General features: G+C 53.8%; 1 protein-coding gene across 2 annotated transcripts in view; it reads right to left on the reverse strand.

Annotated features, from left to right (window-relative positions):
* The window catches only part of FBXO42 (F-box protein 42), a 44,599-nt gene extending 25,554 nt beyond the window's left edge, over positions 1-19,045 (reverse strand). Inside the window, exons 1-3 of one of the 2 annotated variants that reach the window (XM_064678817.1) lie at positions 18,889-19,045; positions 4,210-4,476; positions 1,571-1,687 (exon numbers count right to left, since the gene is read on the reverse strand). In XM_064678817.1, the coding sequence (XP_064534887.1) occupies positions 1,571-1,687; positions 4,210-4,459 (367 nt within the window). In that variant the 5' untranslated portion in view covers positions 4,460-4,476; positions 18,889-19,045. The remainder of the gene's footprint in view (positions 1-1,570; positions 1,688-4,209; positions 4,477-18,888) is intronic. The other variant, XM_064678818.1, reaches the window with a different exon arrangement.
* Between the last annotated feature and the right edge of the window lie 113 nt (positions 19,046-19,158).

Here is a 19,158-nt window from a genome sequence, read left to right on the forward strand (position 1 = left end):
GCTCCAGGGGCACTGCATTTAGGGACACAGCTCGCTTGGGGTCAAGTGCAACAGCAGCACACTTGGAGCAAGCCCGTGATGGGCAGCAGGAGAAATTAAAGGAGCAATTCTGAGCCCTTTCCAGGGAATTTCTACCCGGCCTGAGCACCCCCCAGTACAAAACCGCTGCTCAGACTGAGGGGAAATAGTGGAAATCTTGAAGTCATTAATAAGAACTTCACTAACATGGCTGCTTAAAAATGAGGGATGAACCGTGGTGCCTTTTTTATCCTTCAGGAAGACAAGGAATTCTCAGAGGAGCACAGTGACTTCACCACAGTTTCCCACAGCATCTCCTGGACTTGTCTTGGCAGGAGGCTGAGCGAGGGTTGCTTCATAAATTATTGCTTGGGAAGATGAAAATGTGATGCCTGATTGCTCTTGGAATTGCAGGGCTTGCTCCAGTGTTTGCTTTTCCTTAGAAAAATGGAATTTGCTCCGTGACAGAGCTGCCTCCCGGGGGCTCAGACCCAGCGCCAGAGCCATGGGACAGAAGTTTGGTCATGTTTTTTGGCAGCTCGATGCCACTGCACTACAAAGAATAAGCTTTATTTCAGTATCTTTCCCTCAAAGATACTTTATTTAAGTATCTTTTCCTTTTTTGTTCCCTTCCAGAAACTCGGAAGCAGGGGAAGAATTCAGCCCCACGTTCAGCAGCGCTGCCAACTGAATCGCTCGCTCCCATCCCCAAACGCTCCAGCAGCTCCAGTTCACTCGGAATCCAGCACAGTCAGCCCCTTCCCAGACTTCCTCACAGATGTACAGGATCTGTGCAAGCAGCTGGTGAACACCCCTGAGTGCTGCACTTCCCTAAACTCAGACAGGAATGACTCGAGTCCAGTGGCAAAGGGGACACAAAGCTCAGGCTCCGATCCCGGGGCACCGCTGGGACCCTCCGGACAAGGAGGGGCTGGAGCGTGTGCAGGGAAGGGAAGGGAGCTGGGAAGGGGCTGGAGCAGCAGGAGCAGCTGAGGGAGCTGGGGGGGCTCAGCCTGGAGAAAAGGAGGCTCAGGGGGGACCTTCTGGCTCTGCAACCCCCTGACAGGAGGGGGGAGCCGGGGGAGGTCGGGCTCTGCTCCCAGGGAACAAGGGACAGGAGGAGAGGGAACGGCCTCCAGCTGTGCCAGGGGAGGTTTAGATTGGATATTGGGAAAATTCCTTCCTGGAAAGCGTGGTCAGGCACTGGCACAGCTGCCCAGGCAGGTGGTGGAGTCCCCACCCCTGGGAGTGCTCAGAAAACGTGTGGATGTGGCACCTGGGGACACGTTTGGGGGTGACCTCGTTAACAGCTGACTGTGAGATCTTGGAGGGCTTTTCCAACCTTAATGCTAAGAAGGGGAGCTGCAGAAAGATCAGCAGGCCCACAGCCACGACCAGCAGCTCCCAAATCCCTGTTCTCGTGTAAAGTGCTGGAATTCCCACAGTGAGGGGAAGTGTGGCACTGCCACATCCCGAGGGATGCAGTGGGAACCCCCTGGATGCAGTTTCCCCCCCAGAGGAGGGGACAGAGCTGTCCCCAGCAGGTACTCACTGTGTGAGAAGCGCTGGGTGATGGGGGTGCCGGGATAGGGATAAGTGCGACTCTCCCACTGGATGTTCCCTTCTTGCACTGCCTTGATGAACCCGTGGTAACACTGATGGGCCACACCTGGGGAGGAAAGCACATTGTCAGCAAAGTGTGGGACATGGCAGGGACAAACTGTGCCTGCACAGCCCCAGCAGCCCCAGAGAAGCCCTGCACTGAGGGGACAAACACGCCGGGAACTGGAGGAGGAGAGGGAATAAAGGAAAGGGACTCTGGAAACGTGGAGATCAGCAACACTCACTGACCCAGGTCATGACATCCCCGGAGCTCCAGCTTGGGAAGCAGAGCCTTGGTGAAAGGCAGGAAGCCTTTCAGCTCTGCAGAGCTCCCAGCCCGCTCTGCTGCCCCACAATCCTGGTGCTCCCTCATCCCACCCCGAGGAGCAGCTTCCCTTCCCTTCAGGAGCCTCAGGGGACAAAGGATAATCAGTTTTTGGACTGTGGATGCACATTATGTCCAGGGAATGCTCATTTCCACACGCCACAAAAAGTCCTCTCTCCAAACTCTGGCAGAGGAGCCGCGTCCTCACCTGGGAAAAAACATTCCAGGGGTGGGGAAGGACCAGCCCTGGCTGGGCTGGGACAGAAAGGGCTTGAATTGCACTTGGCAATCAGGAGCTCCACGGGAATTCGGGTCTCCAACCTGCTCCAGACTCCCCCTCATCCTTTGGAGCTGCTCATCCCACGTGCCAGCAGCTCCCTGGGAGCACCGAGGGGCCTTCAGGGAGATACTCAGACTTCCAGGCTTATTCTCTCCCCCACTTCAAATAAAACTCCTCTCCCATCAGACAGACAGGTTTGATAATAAGCCTGACGCTGTTCTCCTTAAAAAGATTGGTGAGGAGACATCAGGGACAAAAATCAGCATGAAAAGATTCCTCGTCAGCTGTGTGAGGAAGTGGATTTAGCTGGGAACAGGCTCCTCATGGAGCTGCCAGGATTTCTGCTTGGGAACAGGGATGAGGGGCTGCTCCCTGTGGAGAGAAAAGGCTCTGGAGAAGGTTTGTGGCAGCAGCAGCTCAGCAGATGCTCGGTGGCACCTGCACTGAGGATGCCACAACTGCCAAGAGCTTTTCCCCCAAGGATTTGCTTCCTGACAGGCCAGGAACACCCCCAGCAAGAAATCCCACTCCAGGATATAAAGCAGGAAGGGTTTTTTTAATAAAAAAATCCAGCCCAGGGTCCTCAAGGAGCTGATTCCCGAGAGTCACACGGGAACGGGAATGTGAGCCATAGGATTTCCCAGCAGCTGTGTCCTGGCAAACAGGAAAACTGAGGCAGGAGAGAACAAATCCACTGTTCCCCTTGAGTGACCTCGCTGGGCACAGCTCACAGGTGGGAATTCACTCCCTTTTTGGCTGGAATTGCCCCAGAGTGGCCCAGTCCCCCTGGGACTGAGCCTGGAGCCACGCTGGGCCTCGGGATGCTCGTCCCCCCCTGCTCCAGGGGTGCTTCCCACAGTTTGGGCTGAATCTCAGGTGTTTGGCCATTCCAGCTGCATCCTTTGCAGCTCCTAAGGCTGCTCCAGGAACCAGCCAAGGAAAGGCCAGCACTTGGAAAAGACCTTTCCACAGGGGTGTGGGCTGTTGGTGCCCCAAAATTACGCAGAAAAGAGTAACTTTGGGCAGTGCTCCTGTTTTTAAGCTTCTTCCTGTTAAACTCTGGGCAAAGTGGGAAATGCCTGGAATCTGAGCAATGCTTCCAGGTGTGCAGAGTCCACAAACGAGCCACCACCCCACACAACTGCCAAAGGCATCCTGGCTCCACGTTTTCCAGAAGAAACGAGTTCCCCTCTGCGGTTAAATCCCAGCGGATTTACCTGTGGTCTCTCCTTAAACTCCTTGTTTTTTAAATGAAGCTTGTGATTGAAGTGTCAGAATCACAACAGGAATCACCCAGCGCATTCAAACAAAGGGAAGCAGAGGGTTTTGTTTGGATCCTCGTCCAACTTTCCCTCCTTATTTGCTGTATCATCCACATGCAGCATTAAAATATCCCCCCGAGGCTTTGGCAGGAGGCAGAGTGCAGGATCTGTGGCTCAGGGCTGCTCTTTCAGGAAGTGTGAATATGTATTAATGTAGGTTTGATATCCCACTGATCCCCTGCAGAGCTGCAGGAACCAGGCACGGGGCTGTTCCAGCTGGGAGCAGCAGCTCTGGGAATGCTCAGGACTGAGCAAGAGGCCAACATAGAGCCAACGTTAGACATGGGACACTGGGAATGGGGCTGGGATGCAAAGCCACCACTGGGAGCATCCCGGTGCAGCAAATGGAGGGGCTCTGTCCTGGGCTTTGGGGGTTTTGGGGTGGAAGGGACCTCAAAGCTCATCCATTCCCATGCCCTGCCATGGGTGGAAGCTCCCACTATCCCAGGTGGCTCCAGGCCCCATCCAACCTGGCCCTGGACAGCTCCAGCGCGGGGGGTTCACACCCTCCACGGGTTTCACGCCCCAAAAGGGGCTGAGGGGCTGGGCTGGGATTCTCCAGGAGTCAGATCCCAGAGTTTGAGGGGAAAGCAAGAGCTGAGGCTCAGCCAGAGGCAGGCCCCCAACCCCGTCCCCGCAGCCCCAACCCCTGCCCTGCCCACCTTTGATCAGCCGGTACCACTGCTTGCACACCAGGGCGGCGGTTTTGTGCTCCTGGTAGGGAGACAGGAAGGACAGGATGTATTCCAGCACCTCCTCCGGCAGCTCCAGCATGGATCTGCTGTGCCTGCTCTCCTCCAGCTCCAGCTCGGCCTGGGGCTCCTCCTCCTGCTCCATCGTCCCCTCGGCCGCGGCGTCCTCGGCGTCCACGGCCATGAACCCATCGTCCTCACTGTCCGAGGAGCTGGCCATGGCATCCCACTCCACTGCTGGAACGGGGAAAACGGGACAAGGGGGGTCACAGGAGAACTGGGAGCACCAGGAATACACCTGCGAGGGTTCACATTCACACCACACATCTCGGTCAAGCTCTGCCACCACAAACACCCGGGGCAGGACGGGGGTGCAGAGCCTGGGAGGGGGGGGAGATGGGTTGGGAACTCCAGGGTGTGCAGAGCCTGGGAGATGGGTTGGGAACTCCAGGGTGTGCAGAGCCTGGGAGATGGGTTGGGAACTCCGGGGTGTGCAGAGCTTTGGAGATGGGTTGGGAACTCCAGGGTGTGCAGAGCTTTGGAGATGGGTTGGGAACTCCAGGGTGTGCAGAGCTTTGGAGATGGGTTGGGAACTCCAGGGTGTGCAGAGCTTTGGAGATGGGTTGGGAACTCCAGGGTGTGCAGAGCCTGGGAGATGGGTTGGGAACTCCAGGGTGTGCAGAGCTTTGGAGATGGGTTGGGAACTCCAGGGTGTGCAGAGCTTTGGAGATGGTTTGGGAACTCCAGGGTGTGCAAAGCTTTGGAGATGGGTTGGGAACTCTGGGGTGTGCAAAGCTTTGGAGATGGGTTGGGAACTCTGGGGTGTGCAGAGCTTTGGAGATGGGTTGGGAACTCCGGGGTGTGCAAAGCTTTGGAGATGGGTTGGGAACTCCGGGGTGTGCAGAGCTTTGGAGATGGGTTGGGAACTCCGGGGTGTGCAGAGCCTGGGAGATGGTTTGGGAACTCCGGGGTTTTGCAAACCTTTGGAGATGGTTTAGGAACTTCTGGGTTTGCAAAGCTTTGGAGATGGTTGGGGAGAGGGTTTAGGAACATGTGGGTTTCGCAAAGCTTTGGAGATGGTTTAGGAACTCCTGGGTTTGCAAAGCTTTGGAGAGTTTTGGAGATGGTTTAGGAACAGCTGGGTTTTGCAGGAGCAGGGTGAAGATGGTTTAGGAACTCCCTGGTTTTGCAAAGCTTTGGAGATGTGGGAGATGGTTTAGGAACAGTGACCTTCCCACCCCTGGGAAAGCAGTTTTGCCACCGAGCCTGTTTTACCCCAAACTTCCCGGGGGGTAATTCCCAGTCCCGTTTTCCTTCAACACCCCCCTTCCCTTGGTTTTTTTTGCACACAGTTCCCGCTGGCAGCAGGTGAGGACAGCAAATCCCTGGGATTTATGGAAGGCTGGGGGATCAAAGGTTGTGCCTCCAGCTCTCCAGGACATCTCAAGTATAAGGTAACAGATTGATGACAGAAACACCTCATCCCATAAATCCACCTTAACCAGGGGCACGTGGCACAGGGGGAGGCTAAATCCATGGCTGGAAAACAAATCCCTCGACCTTATTTCCCAGGAAGCTGCCAACCCGTTTTGGCTCCTTGGCAATAAATAAATAAATATTCTGATATACAAATATCCTGATAAATTAACCACATCAAACCATACAAATGTGATTTATAAACATGGGTTATTTATCAGGATAAATATAAATACGGGATGCAGACCCACGCGCTCCACGGGACAAATCCCACCAGCAGCAAGCCCAGGAATCAATCCCACTCCTCGAGAGGGAAGACAAGACACAGCTTTTTCCCAACATACTTCAAGACAAGAACATTATTATCATTTTTACCAAACTCTCACTATCACAGAAAATCCAGGAAGGAACTTCAGTTATTCAGTGTCATGGTTTATTTATCAGGATAAATATCCTGATACTAAAATATCCTAATAAATAAACCTCATTAACCCCATAAATGTGGATTACGAACCTGATTTATAAATGTGGCTTTATAACCCTGATTTATAAACTTGATTTATCAGGATATTTATCCTGATAAATAGATCTCATTAAATCCCATAAATGTGGATTATGAACCTGATTTATAAATGTGGCCTCTAAATGAAATTTATCAGGATAAATATCCTGATATCTAAATATCCTGATAAATAAAACCCACGAAACCCTATAAACATGGATTACAAACCTGATTAAAACCATGTTTATTTATCAGGAACCACCTAAGCTGTTGTTACAACCTTCTAGCCACATCCAGGGTTTTCCCATCCCGGCACAGCCAGAGTGGAGGAGCCATGGGAATGGCAGACAGAGTGGGAAAGCTTCCCATGCCAACTAATTCCAGGAAAATGCCATGTGACAGCACCAGCCACCACTTCTGTCAGGTTCCCTGAGGAAGCAGCTCTGGAAAACCCCCGGGGCTGCCACTCTTTGGGAGCAGCCACGGCAGGATCCCGCTCCGAGCTCCCATCCCGGCGGCTGCTCCGCACGTTCTCCCGTGCCAGGAATCCCCCTGGAGAGACGTGGTGACAGGGAGAGGCTGGAACCAAACACTGACATGGGAGCTGCTGCCAGGAAACCTCCTTACGCAGCACATTCCCAGGCACTGAGGAATGGAAAATGGGGAAAAACAAAAGGGAACTGGAGCTGGGCTAAAAAAGACTGGAAAACCAGCGGGTTGGGGCTTTTCCAAGCAAAAGCACCCCCGGGTGTGCTGCTCTCCAGCCTGGGAATGGCCTCAGGATGGAGGCAGGTGGTCATTCCCTATCTGGAATTCCCCAGCCTGGGAAAACAGGGCAGCACAGTCCCCCAGGAGGTGCTTCCCACCCCAAACCCACCCCGGACCCCGGGCAGCAGGGGTTTGCTCCAGCTCAGGGACAATGGGATCCTGGGATGACGATGCCAAGGGGGTTGTTAACACCATGTGTGATCCTGACAGCTTTTATCTGTCCCTTAAATCCTTATCCCATTCCTGCTGGAGAAGTGCAGGAACGAACACCCACTGGAAAGAGGGCTTTTCCAACTACTAAATCCCAATTCCAACCCTCTGGAGCTGGCTCGGGAACAACACAGCACAGCAGGCTGGTCACAGGCTGATTTTAGCTAATTGAGCTGATTTTGGGAGGAGCAGGGAAACCCCTCGATCCCTGGAGCAGCAGATCCATGGATGGGGAAGCTCCACTGAGCTCTGTCAGCTCTTACCAAGCTCATAAATATTCCAAAGCACCCACTCTGCTGAATCCTCATTTCCTAAATGTTTGAGCACAGGGAATGACCATTCCTGGAGTTTTCACACCCCCACTGGTGTTTTCCTTAAGGGAAACAAGACCAGCAATAACCTCAGCTGCCAAAAGGCAACTTGCTGCCAAAATAACCCTTCGGGCTCGGCCTGGCCTGGAGGCACGTTTTGGTTGGAATGGGCTGGGAATAACCAGCCCTGGATTGCCAAGTCCCACAACCCTGCTCCAATACAGGAAAAGGAAAAGGAATCCCAGCAGGAAAGAGCTCAAGCCTCCCAGCCAGCCCCCGTTCAGCACACCCAGGGCAGAAAATCCCCCTCCTGTGCTGAGTTCTCCCAGGAGCAGAGCTGTGCTCCTCCCTTTCGGGGGGATGCCGGACGTGCTCTCCCCCTGCTCCAGGTGCTCCCTGCCAGGCTGCAGGTTGGAAGTGAATCTCTCAGCACTCAGAAAGCTGCAATAAAGGGATTGCAGCAGTTGTGCCTCATCCAAAAGTACCTGCAATCCAGGTAATTCTGGGATGGATCCCAGAGCCCTGCGCTCGGATTGATCGCTGCCAAGCCCAATACAACCCCCCCAGACATCCCGTTCTGCACCCTGGTCCTGGAGGAATGCCGTCAGATTCCAGCAGGAGAACATTTCAGGAATCAGCCTAAAGTCAGAGCAAGGAGGAATTGCTTCAAATAACCCGTCAGGAAAAGCTGGAAGGGCAATGGAACGGAGCCGTGCCGGCACTGCTGGAATTTGCCTGCCCCCTCCTAAAAGCTGCCTCTCTGCCAGCTGGCAAAACATTCCATAAACCTTTTCCTCCTTCCAGAGCACTTCAATTTTCCCTTTCCCCCCTCCTGAAATTAGTTAAGAACCTGCTGTTTATTCCACTTAATAATTACCCGGAACAAACAGCCGAGGAATATTAAATGCAGGCAAAAATCACCCCACTGGGCTGAAGCCAAACCTGCTCCTGCAAATCCCCTCCTGATCCCAGGTTTTCCTACCTGCAGGCAGCATTCCCGGCCCCATGGACCCCGGATCTCAGGTGTGAGTGGCACTGGGGGCTCCCATCCCGAGCTGCCTCCTCTTCTCCCAGCTTCCAGCTGCTTTAGGAAGTGTCAGAACCCGCAGGGCTTTTGACCTTCCCTTTTTTTTTTACCGTCAACAGGATTTTAAGGGAAAAAAAACAAAGGGAAAAAAGGCCTCCAAGGGAAAGTTGTTGAATGAAAATAAGGGGCTGAGCCAGAGCCCTGAGTCAGAGCTCATTTCCACACGCCACAAAAAGTCCTCTCTCCAAACTCTGGCGGAGGAGCCGTGTCCTCACCTGGGAAAAAACATTCCAGGGGTGGGGAAGGACCAGCCCTGGCTGGGCTGGGACAGAAAGGGCTTGAATTGCACTTGGCAATCAGGAGCTCCATGGGAATTCGGGTCTCCAACCTGCTCCAGACTCCCCCTCATCCTTTGGAGCTGCTCATCCCACGTGCCAGCAGCTCCCTGGGAGCACCGGGGGACACTGAGACCTTCCAGGCTGATTCTCTTCCCCAGGTTAAATTAAAACCCTCTTCCACCAGACAGACGTGTTAGATTGTAAGGTTGTGTTCCTTGAGGAAATTCCTATGGCAAGGTAAAGTTCCTGCCTGGGAAGGGTGATTTTCCCTGGAATTTCAGTGCCTCCCCAGCGGTGCCATCACGGATTCCAAGGGCAGCTTTCCCTGCTCCCGCTGGTTCTGTCCTACAGGACCTGAGACCTTTTTTAGGGAGAGAAGAGGAAAATCCAGCACTGCTTCCTAGGAGAAGCATGGTATTTTATACAGGCAACAGCACAGGGAGTGAAAGACCCGTGGGAACTGTGGGATTTGGGATATCATCACTGAATAGGATGATATTTCCAGTCCCAAAACCTGCACCAGACGGAGAAGATCCTTTGGAAAATCAAAAGGAAAACAAAGCAGATTTCAGTCAAAAAAAGAAAACAAAGTCTCTGGGAATGTCTGGGATGAGCAATATCCTGTCTGTGCTGCTGAGACCTCGGGAATACCAGCCCTCGGGAATACCAGCACACGGGGTCTCCTTATCCCTGCAAACCAGGCAATTCCAAGCCCCTGGAAAAAGAGCTTTTCCTTTTTTTTTTTACCCTTTTCAACAGGAAATTGGTCTTTTTTTCCCCTGTCATATAAATCCTTGCTTCACCCAGGAAAATTAAGGACACTGAAATTCCATGCCCAAGGTTGAAAATTCCAATATTTCTCTCCCAGCACCAACTCCCTGTGTGTTAAAACAGCGTTTTTAGAGGCTCCAGAGACAAATTCCAAAGGCCACGACTTCATTTTACACTGGAACAGTAGCATTGCAGCTGGATTTTGATTGGTAATAAAAAGGTATAAAATTCCCAGGAATTCCTCCCTCCCCAGGGATGAGCCAACACTCAGCTATTCCAGATTCCTGCTCATTTTTTTCCAGGCTTTCAGAAAAAAAATAAGTGGTAATATAACATCACCCAGCAGCATTTCCTGCACAAACAGCACAGCAACCCGGACAGAAATCCTGCTGGATCTGTGTTCCCACAAAATCAAAGGAGAAGGAAGATGGGGAGGTTTATTCCAGGATAATTTATTGGAATACCAACCAGGGGGCTGGTGTTTGATGTTGGAGGAGGATTCGTAAAAACAAGGGGGGGCAGCAGTTTAATGACCCCACACTTGAGGTGCCCCCGGGAAATGTGTCATTTCAAGAACAATAATATGAATATTATTATTAATGATAACAGGACAAAGCCTCAGAATTGGCCCCAAAGCTTAATCAAATATTAACAGTAAATATTAATAATAGTAACTATTAATAAAACCACACCAAAAAGAAAAGGCTCCAAGACAATCCTTAAACATCCTGCAATCCTGGAACATTCCTGCCAAACGCTGCTAAAAAAGCCCAAACCTCCACCATCCAGCAGCCCCTGCGTTTGTTGTGGATGCATTTGGAGACTCCTCAATTTTTTGGGACAATAGTATGACCCTTCCAACAGCTTCACTGGTTTAAAAGCTGCCCAAATGGGGCCTGAGGAGCCCCGGCAGCGAAGGGCAGCCGCTCAGTGGGTCGGTTTGCCCGCGGGATTCCTCCCCTCTCCCGAAATCCCCCCCGGTTTTGCAGGGAATGGGGAGTGTTTGGGCTCACACGCTCCCTCTGCCGGCTCCCGGCGAGCCCTTCATTCCCATTGTCCTCACCTCAACTTTTCCCAGTGCGATCCTGGTTCACCTGAAAACCAAGGCAAACCACGGGATAATCCCTAAACAAGCAAATCAAAGGCTTGGAGGCTGGAAAAAGAGATTTTTCCAAGGAAAAGGGCAGCTGCTCCTCCTGGAACACCCGCTGTCAGAGGATAAACTTGGAACAGAGGCTCCTCGGGTAAAAACATCCCAGGGGATTTATCCAAACTTGCCCGAGATGATTCATTGGCAAGAATTCCCGCTCACCAGGAGATCCTGGGAATAACTGTCACCTCTTCCTTTGTTAAGAGACCACGGGAGCTCTGGAGCTCTTGGACGAGCCCTTGGAGAGCTGCAGATTCTGAGGGTAGCCTGGAAAAGCATCCCAGCATTCCTTATGTTCCACATCTCCGACCTCCCAGAGCCACCAAACCCGGTTCATCCACAGAGGGGATTCATAACGGAACCACGAGGCAAACATAGGGCACCGGCCCAAATCCCCATGGAAAACGAGCCTGGAAACACAACTCCTGGAATTTCCACCTTGCACTCCCATCCTGCCCGGTGCCCGTTCCCGAGTTCCAACTGCCCCAGCGGGATAACGGAATGAAAAGCCGGGAATTATCTCAGGGAAGGGTTCCGTGACAGAAGCAGAGGCATCCAAACGTACCGGGAGACTTAATTCCTGATTTTCTGACAGGCTGCATCGTGGGGTTATTTTGTACAAAATCCAAGCTTTTCTTTGCACAGATGAATCCCAACAGCTGCTCCCGGCCCAATTCCCACCTGGAGGGACCCGCATTCCCGAGGTGCCCCCGTGTCCAGCAAACAGGGAAAGCAGGTGTCAGAGCCCACCTGGCCTCGACTTCCTTGGCCGGGAAAGCCCTGGATCACATCCACCCCCTCCAGCTGAGCAGGCAGCTGGGAAAGCTGGGAAAGCAGGAAAATGGCATTTCCTACACAGGCACACTCGGGATGGGGGGTCGGACCTTTGCATCCTCCCTCTCCAGGATTTGGAGCTTCTTCCCTCTCCCTCTCCCGTCACAGGGTCTTTCCTTTCCTGTCTTAGGAAACCTGGGGGAACTAAGGATCGTGGAATCATGGAATGGGTTGGGAGGAACCTTAAAGCCCCTCCAGTGCCACCCCCTGCCATGGGCAGGGACACCTTCCACCAGCCCAGGTTGCTCCAAGCCCCGTCCAACCTGGCCTTGGACACTTCCAGGGATGGGGCAGCCACAGCTTCTCTGGGCAACCTGTGCCAGGGCCTGCCCACCCTCACAGGAAGGAATTCCTTCCCAGAATCCCTCTTAGATCCTAGAGTAGGATCTTTGAGACCTTCCTGCTCCTGAATAAGGCAGAGAGGGGCAATGAGACCAAGAATTAGTGGGAGAAGAGGCAAATTACACGAGTCTTGTTCCCAAAAACCCATCGAGGAACGGACACACGACTCCCTTCAGAACTCCCAGCACTTCCAGAGGCTCAGTCAGCACTAACACCCCACTGTGGTGTTGTCCATGGAATCCAGGCAATCCCTTGTGAGACAACCAGTCAGGATTTAGGTTTCCAACCCTTCTGAGCCACAAAAAAAGAAGGATACACTGGAAGAAAACACGTTTTGGTGCAGACTGGGCAGCCAAGGTTTAATTTCCATCGATTCCCGGAGCTCTCAGCTGGAATGCTGAGCGGGCAGCAGTGCTGAGGCAATGTTTTGTTAGCAGGCAGGACACCAGGATATCCAGTACCATCTCCACACGGATATTGCCAGGGGATGAGCACCACAAATGGTCTGTGTCCTGCTGATCCTGCCCACAGAGCCGTGTCTGACACATCAACCATGTCACTCACGGAGTCACAGCACAGACCTTCGTGTGCCACCTCCAAGCTCATCTGTGTCATTCCCAGTGGGAAGCCCTTGGTGGGAGCTGACCCAGCAGCACTGCCCAGGAGCAGGGCTGGTCCCACAAATGGGGGTAAGGACAGGTTAATGTGTTTGTCAGACACTTTGCAACATTAAAGATATTTTCTCTCTCTCAGTGTGGAACAAAAGGAGTTTCCACCCCCCACACACCAGCCCAGAAACCCCTCTGGCCATGGAGCACCAGGAGAACCTGCCCAACACATCCTGCCCTCACACATTCCAGCAGCTCAGGGCCAGGCTGGGAAGCACCACAGTGGGGATTAACCCCGTTCTGCACCCTCTCCAAGAGGGTGAGGCCAAGCAAACCCTCCCCAGCACCGGGATTACGTCCCAGAGGTTTTTCTGGCTCCCTGACCTGTGCTGCTGCCTTTCAAGAGTTTAGACGGATGTGACAGGACAAGGGAATGGCTTCCCACTGCCAGAGGGCAGGGCTAGATGGGATACTGTGGAGGAATTCCTGGCTGTGAGGGTGGGGAGGCCCTGGCACAGGGTGCCCAGAGAAGCTGTGGCTGCCCCATCCCTGGGAGTGTCCAAGGCCAGGTTGGATGGGGCTTGGAGCAACCTGGGATAGTGGGAGGTGTCCCTGGCATGAACTGGATGATCCTTAAAGTCCCTTCCAACCCAGACCATTCCATGATTCCACGCCACACTCCAGCAAACACAGCAGGGTGATGGAAAGTGCAGCATTTCTGAAAAGCAAACCCAGAACTCAGCTCTTCCCTCGAGCCCTGTGGGAAGGGCTGGATTGTGCAAATTCAGAACGTGCCAGAATTCAGGGCTGGGCTTCTTCAGCAGAAAATATTAATTAGGGAGGGCAACCCCCCCAGCAACCCCTGCAAAGTGCAGAGCCCGGAGCTCTGGCTGTGCTGGGCAGGGTGGGGGAGAACCCAAGAGCCCGAAGGTCCGTGGGGGTGTTGGGGTTGGTGCAGGGCAGCACCAGGGGCTGGCACAGAGGGAAATCCTGGTTTTGAGGCAGGACTAACTCTGAGGCATCACATCTCCCTGCTCAAACTGCCCATGGCAGCTCGAGCTGTGCAGCCTGGACAGTGGCTCTGATTCCATGGCCACAGGGAGCTGGGAGAGCTCTGTAAACACAGAGGATCCTGAGCTGGAAGAGACCCACGAGGATCACGGATCCAACCCCTGGCCCTGCCCAGACACCCCAACAATCCCACCCTGTCCCTCAGAGCACTGTCCAAACCCTCCTGGAGCTCTGTCAGCCTTGGGGCTGTGGCACTGCCCTGGGGAGCCTGTTCAGTGCCAGCCACCCTCTGGGGGAAGAACCTTTCCCTGAGATCCATCCCAACCCCCTGGCACAGCTCCAGCTGTTCCCTGGGTCCTTCCCTGGGCACACAGGGATTGTTGCTGCCCCTCCGCAAACCAGCGCTCTGGGGGGGAGAATCCCAACCAGTTCCCAGCAAACTGTGAGGAACAGAGGATTCCCTTCAGTCTCAGGAGGTGAAGCAGGTGGGAAGGATGAATTCTTTCCTCTTCGGTGATCCAAGGTGAGGAACAGCCCGGGGGTGGTGGTGACACAACCCTGGAATAAAACTGGAAGGATTGCTCCATGCCCTGTCCAAGCCCAGGCTTTACAGGATGAAGAAATGGGACTAAATCCCCAGGGAATGACCACTCAGTGAGGTGGGAGGGGCTGGGAACAGCACCCACGAGCCACCCTGCAAACCCCCAAAACAACCGAGCCAGGACAGGAATATCCAACCCGGGAATTCCAGTGGGCACAGATTTCAGGAGTGTGACCCACCCCCAGGCTGGAGGAGGATTTGCTGCAGTTTCCACCCATTTGGAGAGTTTGCTCTTATTTTTTATAGAGCTTTTTTGTTCCTCAGTCAAGGGGAAAGGAGAAGCACTGGATGTCAGGGATACACAGGTTATCCTCCCATCCTTTAAGTCATAGCTCAAGTCTGGTTGTTTAGTGAGGCCTAAAAACACTAAATATTCAATACTGGGAAAGAGACAACAACAACAAAACAAGGCAAATCCCCGCTATGTTAATGAGCAAATAAAATCCAAGGCAATGGTGTGGATTTCCAACCAATAGCAGCTTCCCAAGATCTCCGTTTGTTAAAATCCTGCCCCCATCCATCACCCCGACTGGCACTGGACTGAGAACGGCACCCAAAGGGTTCAGGATTCTTTTCTAAAGCACAGATAAATCACTTGGATCGCTGCAGGCTCTCCAGAGTGACACAACCCGGCAGGAATGGTTAATCTCTGTCACAGATCCCCTGATTTGAGAAGTTTTGGGATGGACAGTTCTTCCCACAGCAAAGTTTTGACATTTATGAGCTGCTTTTTACCCAGAAAACCCCAAATCACTCCTGAAACCAGAGATGATCTGCCCACTGACACCTAACAGAGTGCTGGAATCCTGGAGTGGTTTGGGTGGGAATGCCCTTAAAGCCCATCCCATGCCCTGCCCTGCCCTGCCCGGGACACTTCCAGTGCACCACGTTCCAAGTCCCGTCCAACAAGAAGCTCCACATAAATTCCAGCAGCTCCACCAACTTCCCTGAGTCCTTCAAAACCCAAATCACGACAAGCTCAAGACAAAACAGGCCAGGGAAAGGGTTCCAAGTGAGCTGGAAACACGGGAAGAGATCCCGCGGGCCGGGAGTGCCGATCCCAGGGGCTGAACTCCCTTAAGCAGGGGGGAAGGGGGATTTCCAGTCCCAAACGTCGCAGTCGGAGCCCAGAAACAAAGACAAATCTCTGCAACATTTCCACAGGCACAGGGGAGGAAACACAGCCAGATTCCTGAGGGAAGGAGCCCTGATTTCTGCAGGTGGGATTTTCACGTGGATGTGTCACCGTGATCCGCTTTTATCCTGCAGTTCAAAAGGAATTCTGACCTGGATTCCTAAATTCCATCAAAAGCTGCTCATGGCAGCACAGCCCGAGCCTTGATACCGCCACTGACATCCCCAGGAAGCAGCAGCAGTTGGAAAACATGCTCCAAAAGGAGCTCTTACCTGGAGAGACACCCATGGAGCACATCCCAGAGTCCTCTTTTCACGGCTTCTATCAGGATTTGGGCCAAATCCGAGCCCAGCTCTGGCTCTACCACCTTTCCCAAGCCCTCCCAGCCATCCCGAAGCGATGCTGCATTTCCAAAGGAAACTCCATCGGGGCAAAGCCTGAATGGATGTTTTGCAACAAAGCCCTCCCTGCCTGAATGCACAGGGAAAAACAACTTCCCTGGGAGGCACAGCTCTGTTTACACAGGGAGTGGGAAGCCTTTTCCAGCAGCCCCTGCTCACATCCTGTGGAAGTGGCTGGGATGGGAGCAGGCTGTGCCCCAACGCCTCTGGGAAGCCCTGGAAGCAGAACTTTACGGATCAGCTGGGAATGCACAAACACACCATGCCCGGGCTCCCACCCCAAAGCTGCAGCAGCGGATACCTTGCGTTCCTGAGTCAAGGCTGGGATGATCCCCACATCCCGGGAGGCCCTGGGAGCAAACACCCCTCCGGAAGGCGCAGCCGACAATGGCTGAAATTCCCAAGTCAAAACACGGCTGGAATAAACCATCCCCACCTTCATTCCAAGCCCAGGCAGGGCAGGAACACGTGTCCCGCAGGTGAGGTTCCTCCTGGGGCTTCTCCAACAGCCAAACGCCGGGAAAACCAGAATCCCAGGGACTAAAGGCTGGAGGAAACTCGGACTAAAATTCCAAATCCCACGTGCTGCCTGTAAAATCCACGGGAGCAAATATTCCAGAGCCTTCCCAAAGCCAAGAGCTTCACCTGCCACCACGGACAAGAGACACCGCCCGGGTGGAGTCACCTGCCAGGGAAAACTCCCGGGAATGCGGCAGGAAAAACACACACAACCATCCCTGCTGTGCCAAAACCACCACGGGACGCGAAGGAGACACAAAACCCCTGGAGAATGGGATTGAATCCATGTAGGAACAGCTCCACGTGCCAGACAGGACCATCCTGCCTTGGAAAAAAGAGTCCAAGGCCAGGTTGGACAGGGCTTGGAGCAACCTGGGATAGGGAAAGTGTCCCAGGTTGGAATGGGATGAGCTTTAAGCTCCTTCCAACCCAAACCAGCCTGGGATTCTATGGAACAGCTGGAATTCTGCCCAGGATCCTGCTTTCTCCTCTCCCAGTTGTGACACCAAGGAAAGACCAACCCCAGGGAGACACAATCTGAGGGAACACCACTGGGATTCAGGATCGAGGAAAAGGAAGGAGAGAAGGGAAACATCAAAATTAAGTGAAAACTCGCCAAAATTGAGGGCAAACACACCCAAATTAAGGGAAAACAGCCCAAAATTAAGGGAAAACATCCAGAAATCAAGGGAAAACATCCCAAAATCAAGGGAAAACATCCCAAATTAAAGGAAAAATCACCAAATTTAAGGGCAAACATGCCAAAATTAGAGGAAAACACACCAAAATTAAGGTAAACCACTTCAAAATTAGGGGGAAACACGCCAAAATTAAGGGAAAAATCACCAACTTTAAGGGAAAACAGCTCAAAATTAAGGGAAAACACTGTGGTGGGAACACTGAGGGCTGTGGAATGAGGAGATAACAGGGAGTCAGCTCCTGGGTTCCCATCCCACTCTGGGACTTGTCTCCAGAAGTGGCTGCACTTTGCCAGGACACTCCAGCACCATTCCCGACCTGGAGCTTTCCGAGGCCTCCTGGGAAAAAGGTGGGAAAAGGCCTCCTCCCACCCCGGACTGATTTAGGTCAGCAGCACCTCCACTGGAATTCCCTGGAATTCCTGTCCCTTCAGCCAAGGGGAAGAATTCCAGCTGCTGACCTGCTGGGCTCCCGGGGGAGCTCCAGCCTTTTGAATGCCAAGGACATTCCTGGTGATCCCGGGGTTATTCCACACATGGAACACTCCCCCAGGCAAGGGTTTCCACCCCCCTTTTGTTCCTCCTCCAAGCATTCCTTGGAATTCGGGTCCTTAACAGCAAGACACCAAAGCTCTGCTCCTGCCCCTCCTCAGAAATGCCCTTCCTGATTGGAAAACCCCACTGGAAAAGCCAGAGACGCCCGGGAGAGGTCTGGGCAGCAGGAGATGATCCCTGAGCCCCTGCAGAGACAGGAAAACCAGCCCAAACAAAGCCATTCCCAAAAGAGACTGGCAGGGAAAACACCGGGAGCAACACCCCAGATCCCACCGGCTGCTCCAACACAGCAATCCCAGGGCCAAAATCCAGGGCTTTACACACACAGGGGCGAAGGGATGAGAGGGGGGATGTGGATCCACGGGGAATTACCTGGGAATAACGGGACACTGGGGGGAAATGCGGCTTTTTGGGGAAACAGGGATTTCGGCGGGAAACGTGGCCTTCTTTGAGGGAAATATGGATTTTTGGGGGGAAATACGGACTTTGGAGGGCAAACACAACTTCTATGGATTTTTTGGGAGAAGCATGGATTTCAGGGGGGGAACATGGCTTTTGGCGGGAAATGGATTTTAGGGGGGAAATACGGCTTTTTGGGGGGAGAAATACGGATTTTTTGGGGAAAACGTGACTTTTGGGCGGAAATAAGGCTTTGTGGGAATGGCTTCCGGGGGAAACAAGGATTTTTTTGGGGAAAATGGCTTTTTTGGGAGGGAAATATGGCTTTTAGGGAGGGAAACATGGATTTTAAGGGGAAACAGCTTTTGGGGGGAAACAGCTGCTAGAGGGGAAACATGGATTTTTTTGGGGGAAAATGGCTTTTCTGGGGGCAAATGTGGCTTTTAGGGAGGGAAACATGGATTTTTTGGGGGGAACGGCCTTTTTTCTTGGACAAATGGCTTTTTGGGAAGGGTAAACAGCTTTTTGAGGGGAAACGGCTCTTAGAGGGAAACACGGCTTTTTCTGGGGGAAACATGGCTTTTGAGGGGGAAGTGTGGGTTTTTGGGAGGGAAACACGGCTTTCAAAGGGAATAACGGCTTTTTCAGGAGGAATGGTGGTTTTGGGGGGAGAAACATGGCTTTTGGGGGGGGAAACATGGGGTTTTGGGGGGGAAACACGGCTTTTCCTGGGGCCCTGAGGGAGCCCGGCGCCGCCCCCCCGGGGCAGGGAAGGGGCTTCCCCCTTAGGGGATCGGGCTACACCCCCCGAGGGCTCTTCCCTGCGCAGGGACCCCCCAAAAACCCCTGAGGGGAGGGGGGGGAAGGTCTCACCGCACCCTCCTCCCTCATTTGTGGGTCCCTCCGGGCCAGGCCCGTCCCGCCCCATGGGCCCGTCCCGCCGCCCGGGAAGGGCCGCGCCCGTGGGAAGCCGCGCGGCGGGGCCGCTCTCACCTGCCGGCGGGGCCGGGCCGGGCCGGGCCGGGCCCTCAGGGCTGCGGGCGGCGGGGCGGCCGCGTCTCCCCGGTGACGGCCCCGGCCGGCGCCGCCATCTTCGCTCCCCGCCCTCCCGCCGCCGCCCCGGCCGCGCCGGCCGCGCACTGCGCAGGCGCGGCACCGCCCCCGGAATCACGTGACATGGGAGGACCAGGACCCGCGGAGTCGCCATGATGGGAAGGTCAACGCTCCGCACAGGGGCGCGGCCGCCATGTTTGACGGGTCCCG

Source organism: Pseudopipra pipra, chromosome 22 (genome assembly GCF_036250125.1).
Source record: "Pseudopipra pipra isolate bDixPip1 chromosome 22, bDixPip1.hap1, whole genome shotgun sequence".
Lineage (NCBI taxonomy): Eukaryota > Metazoa > Chordata > Aves > Passeriformes > Pipridae > Pseudopipra > Pseudopipra pipra.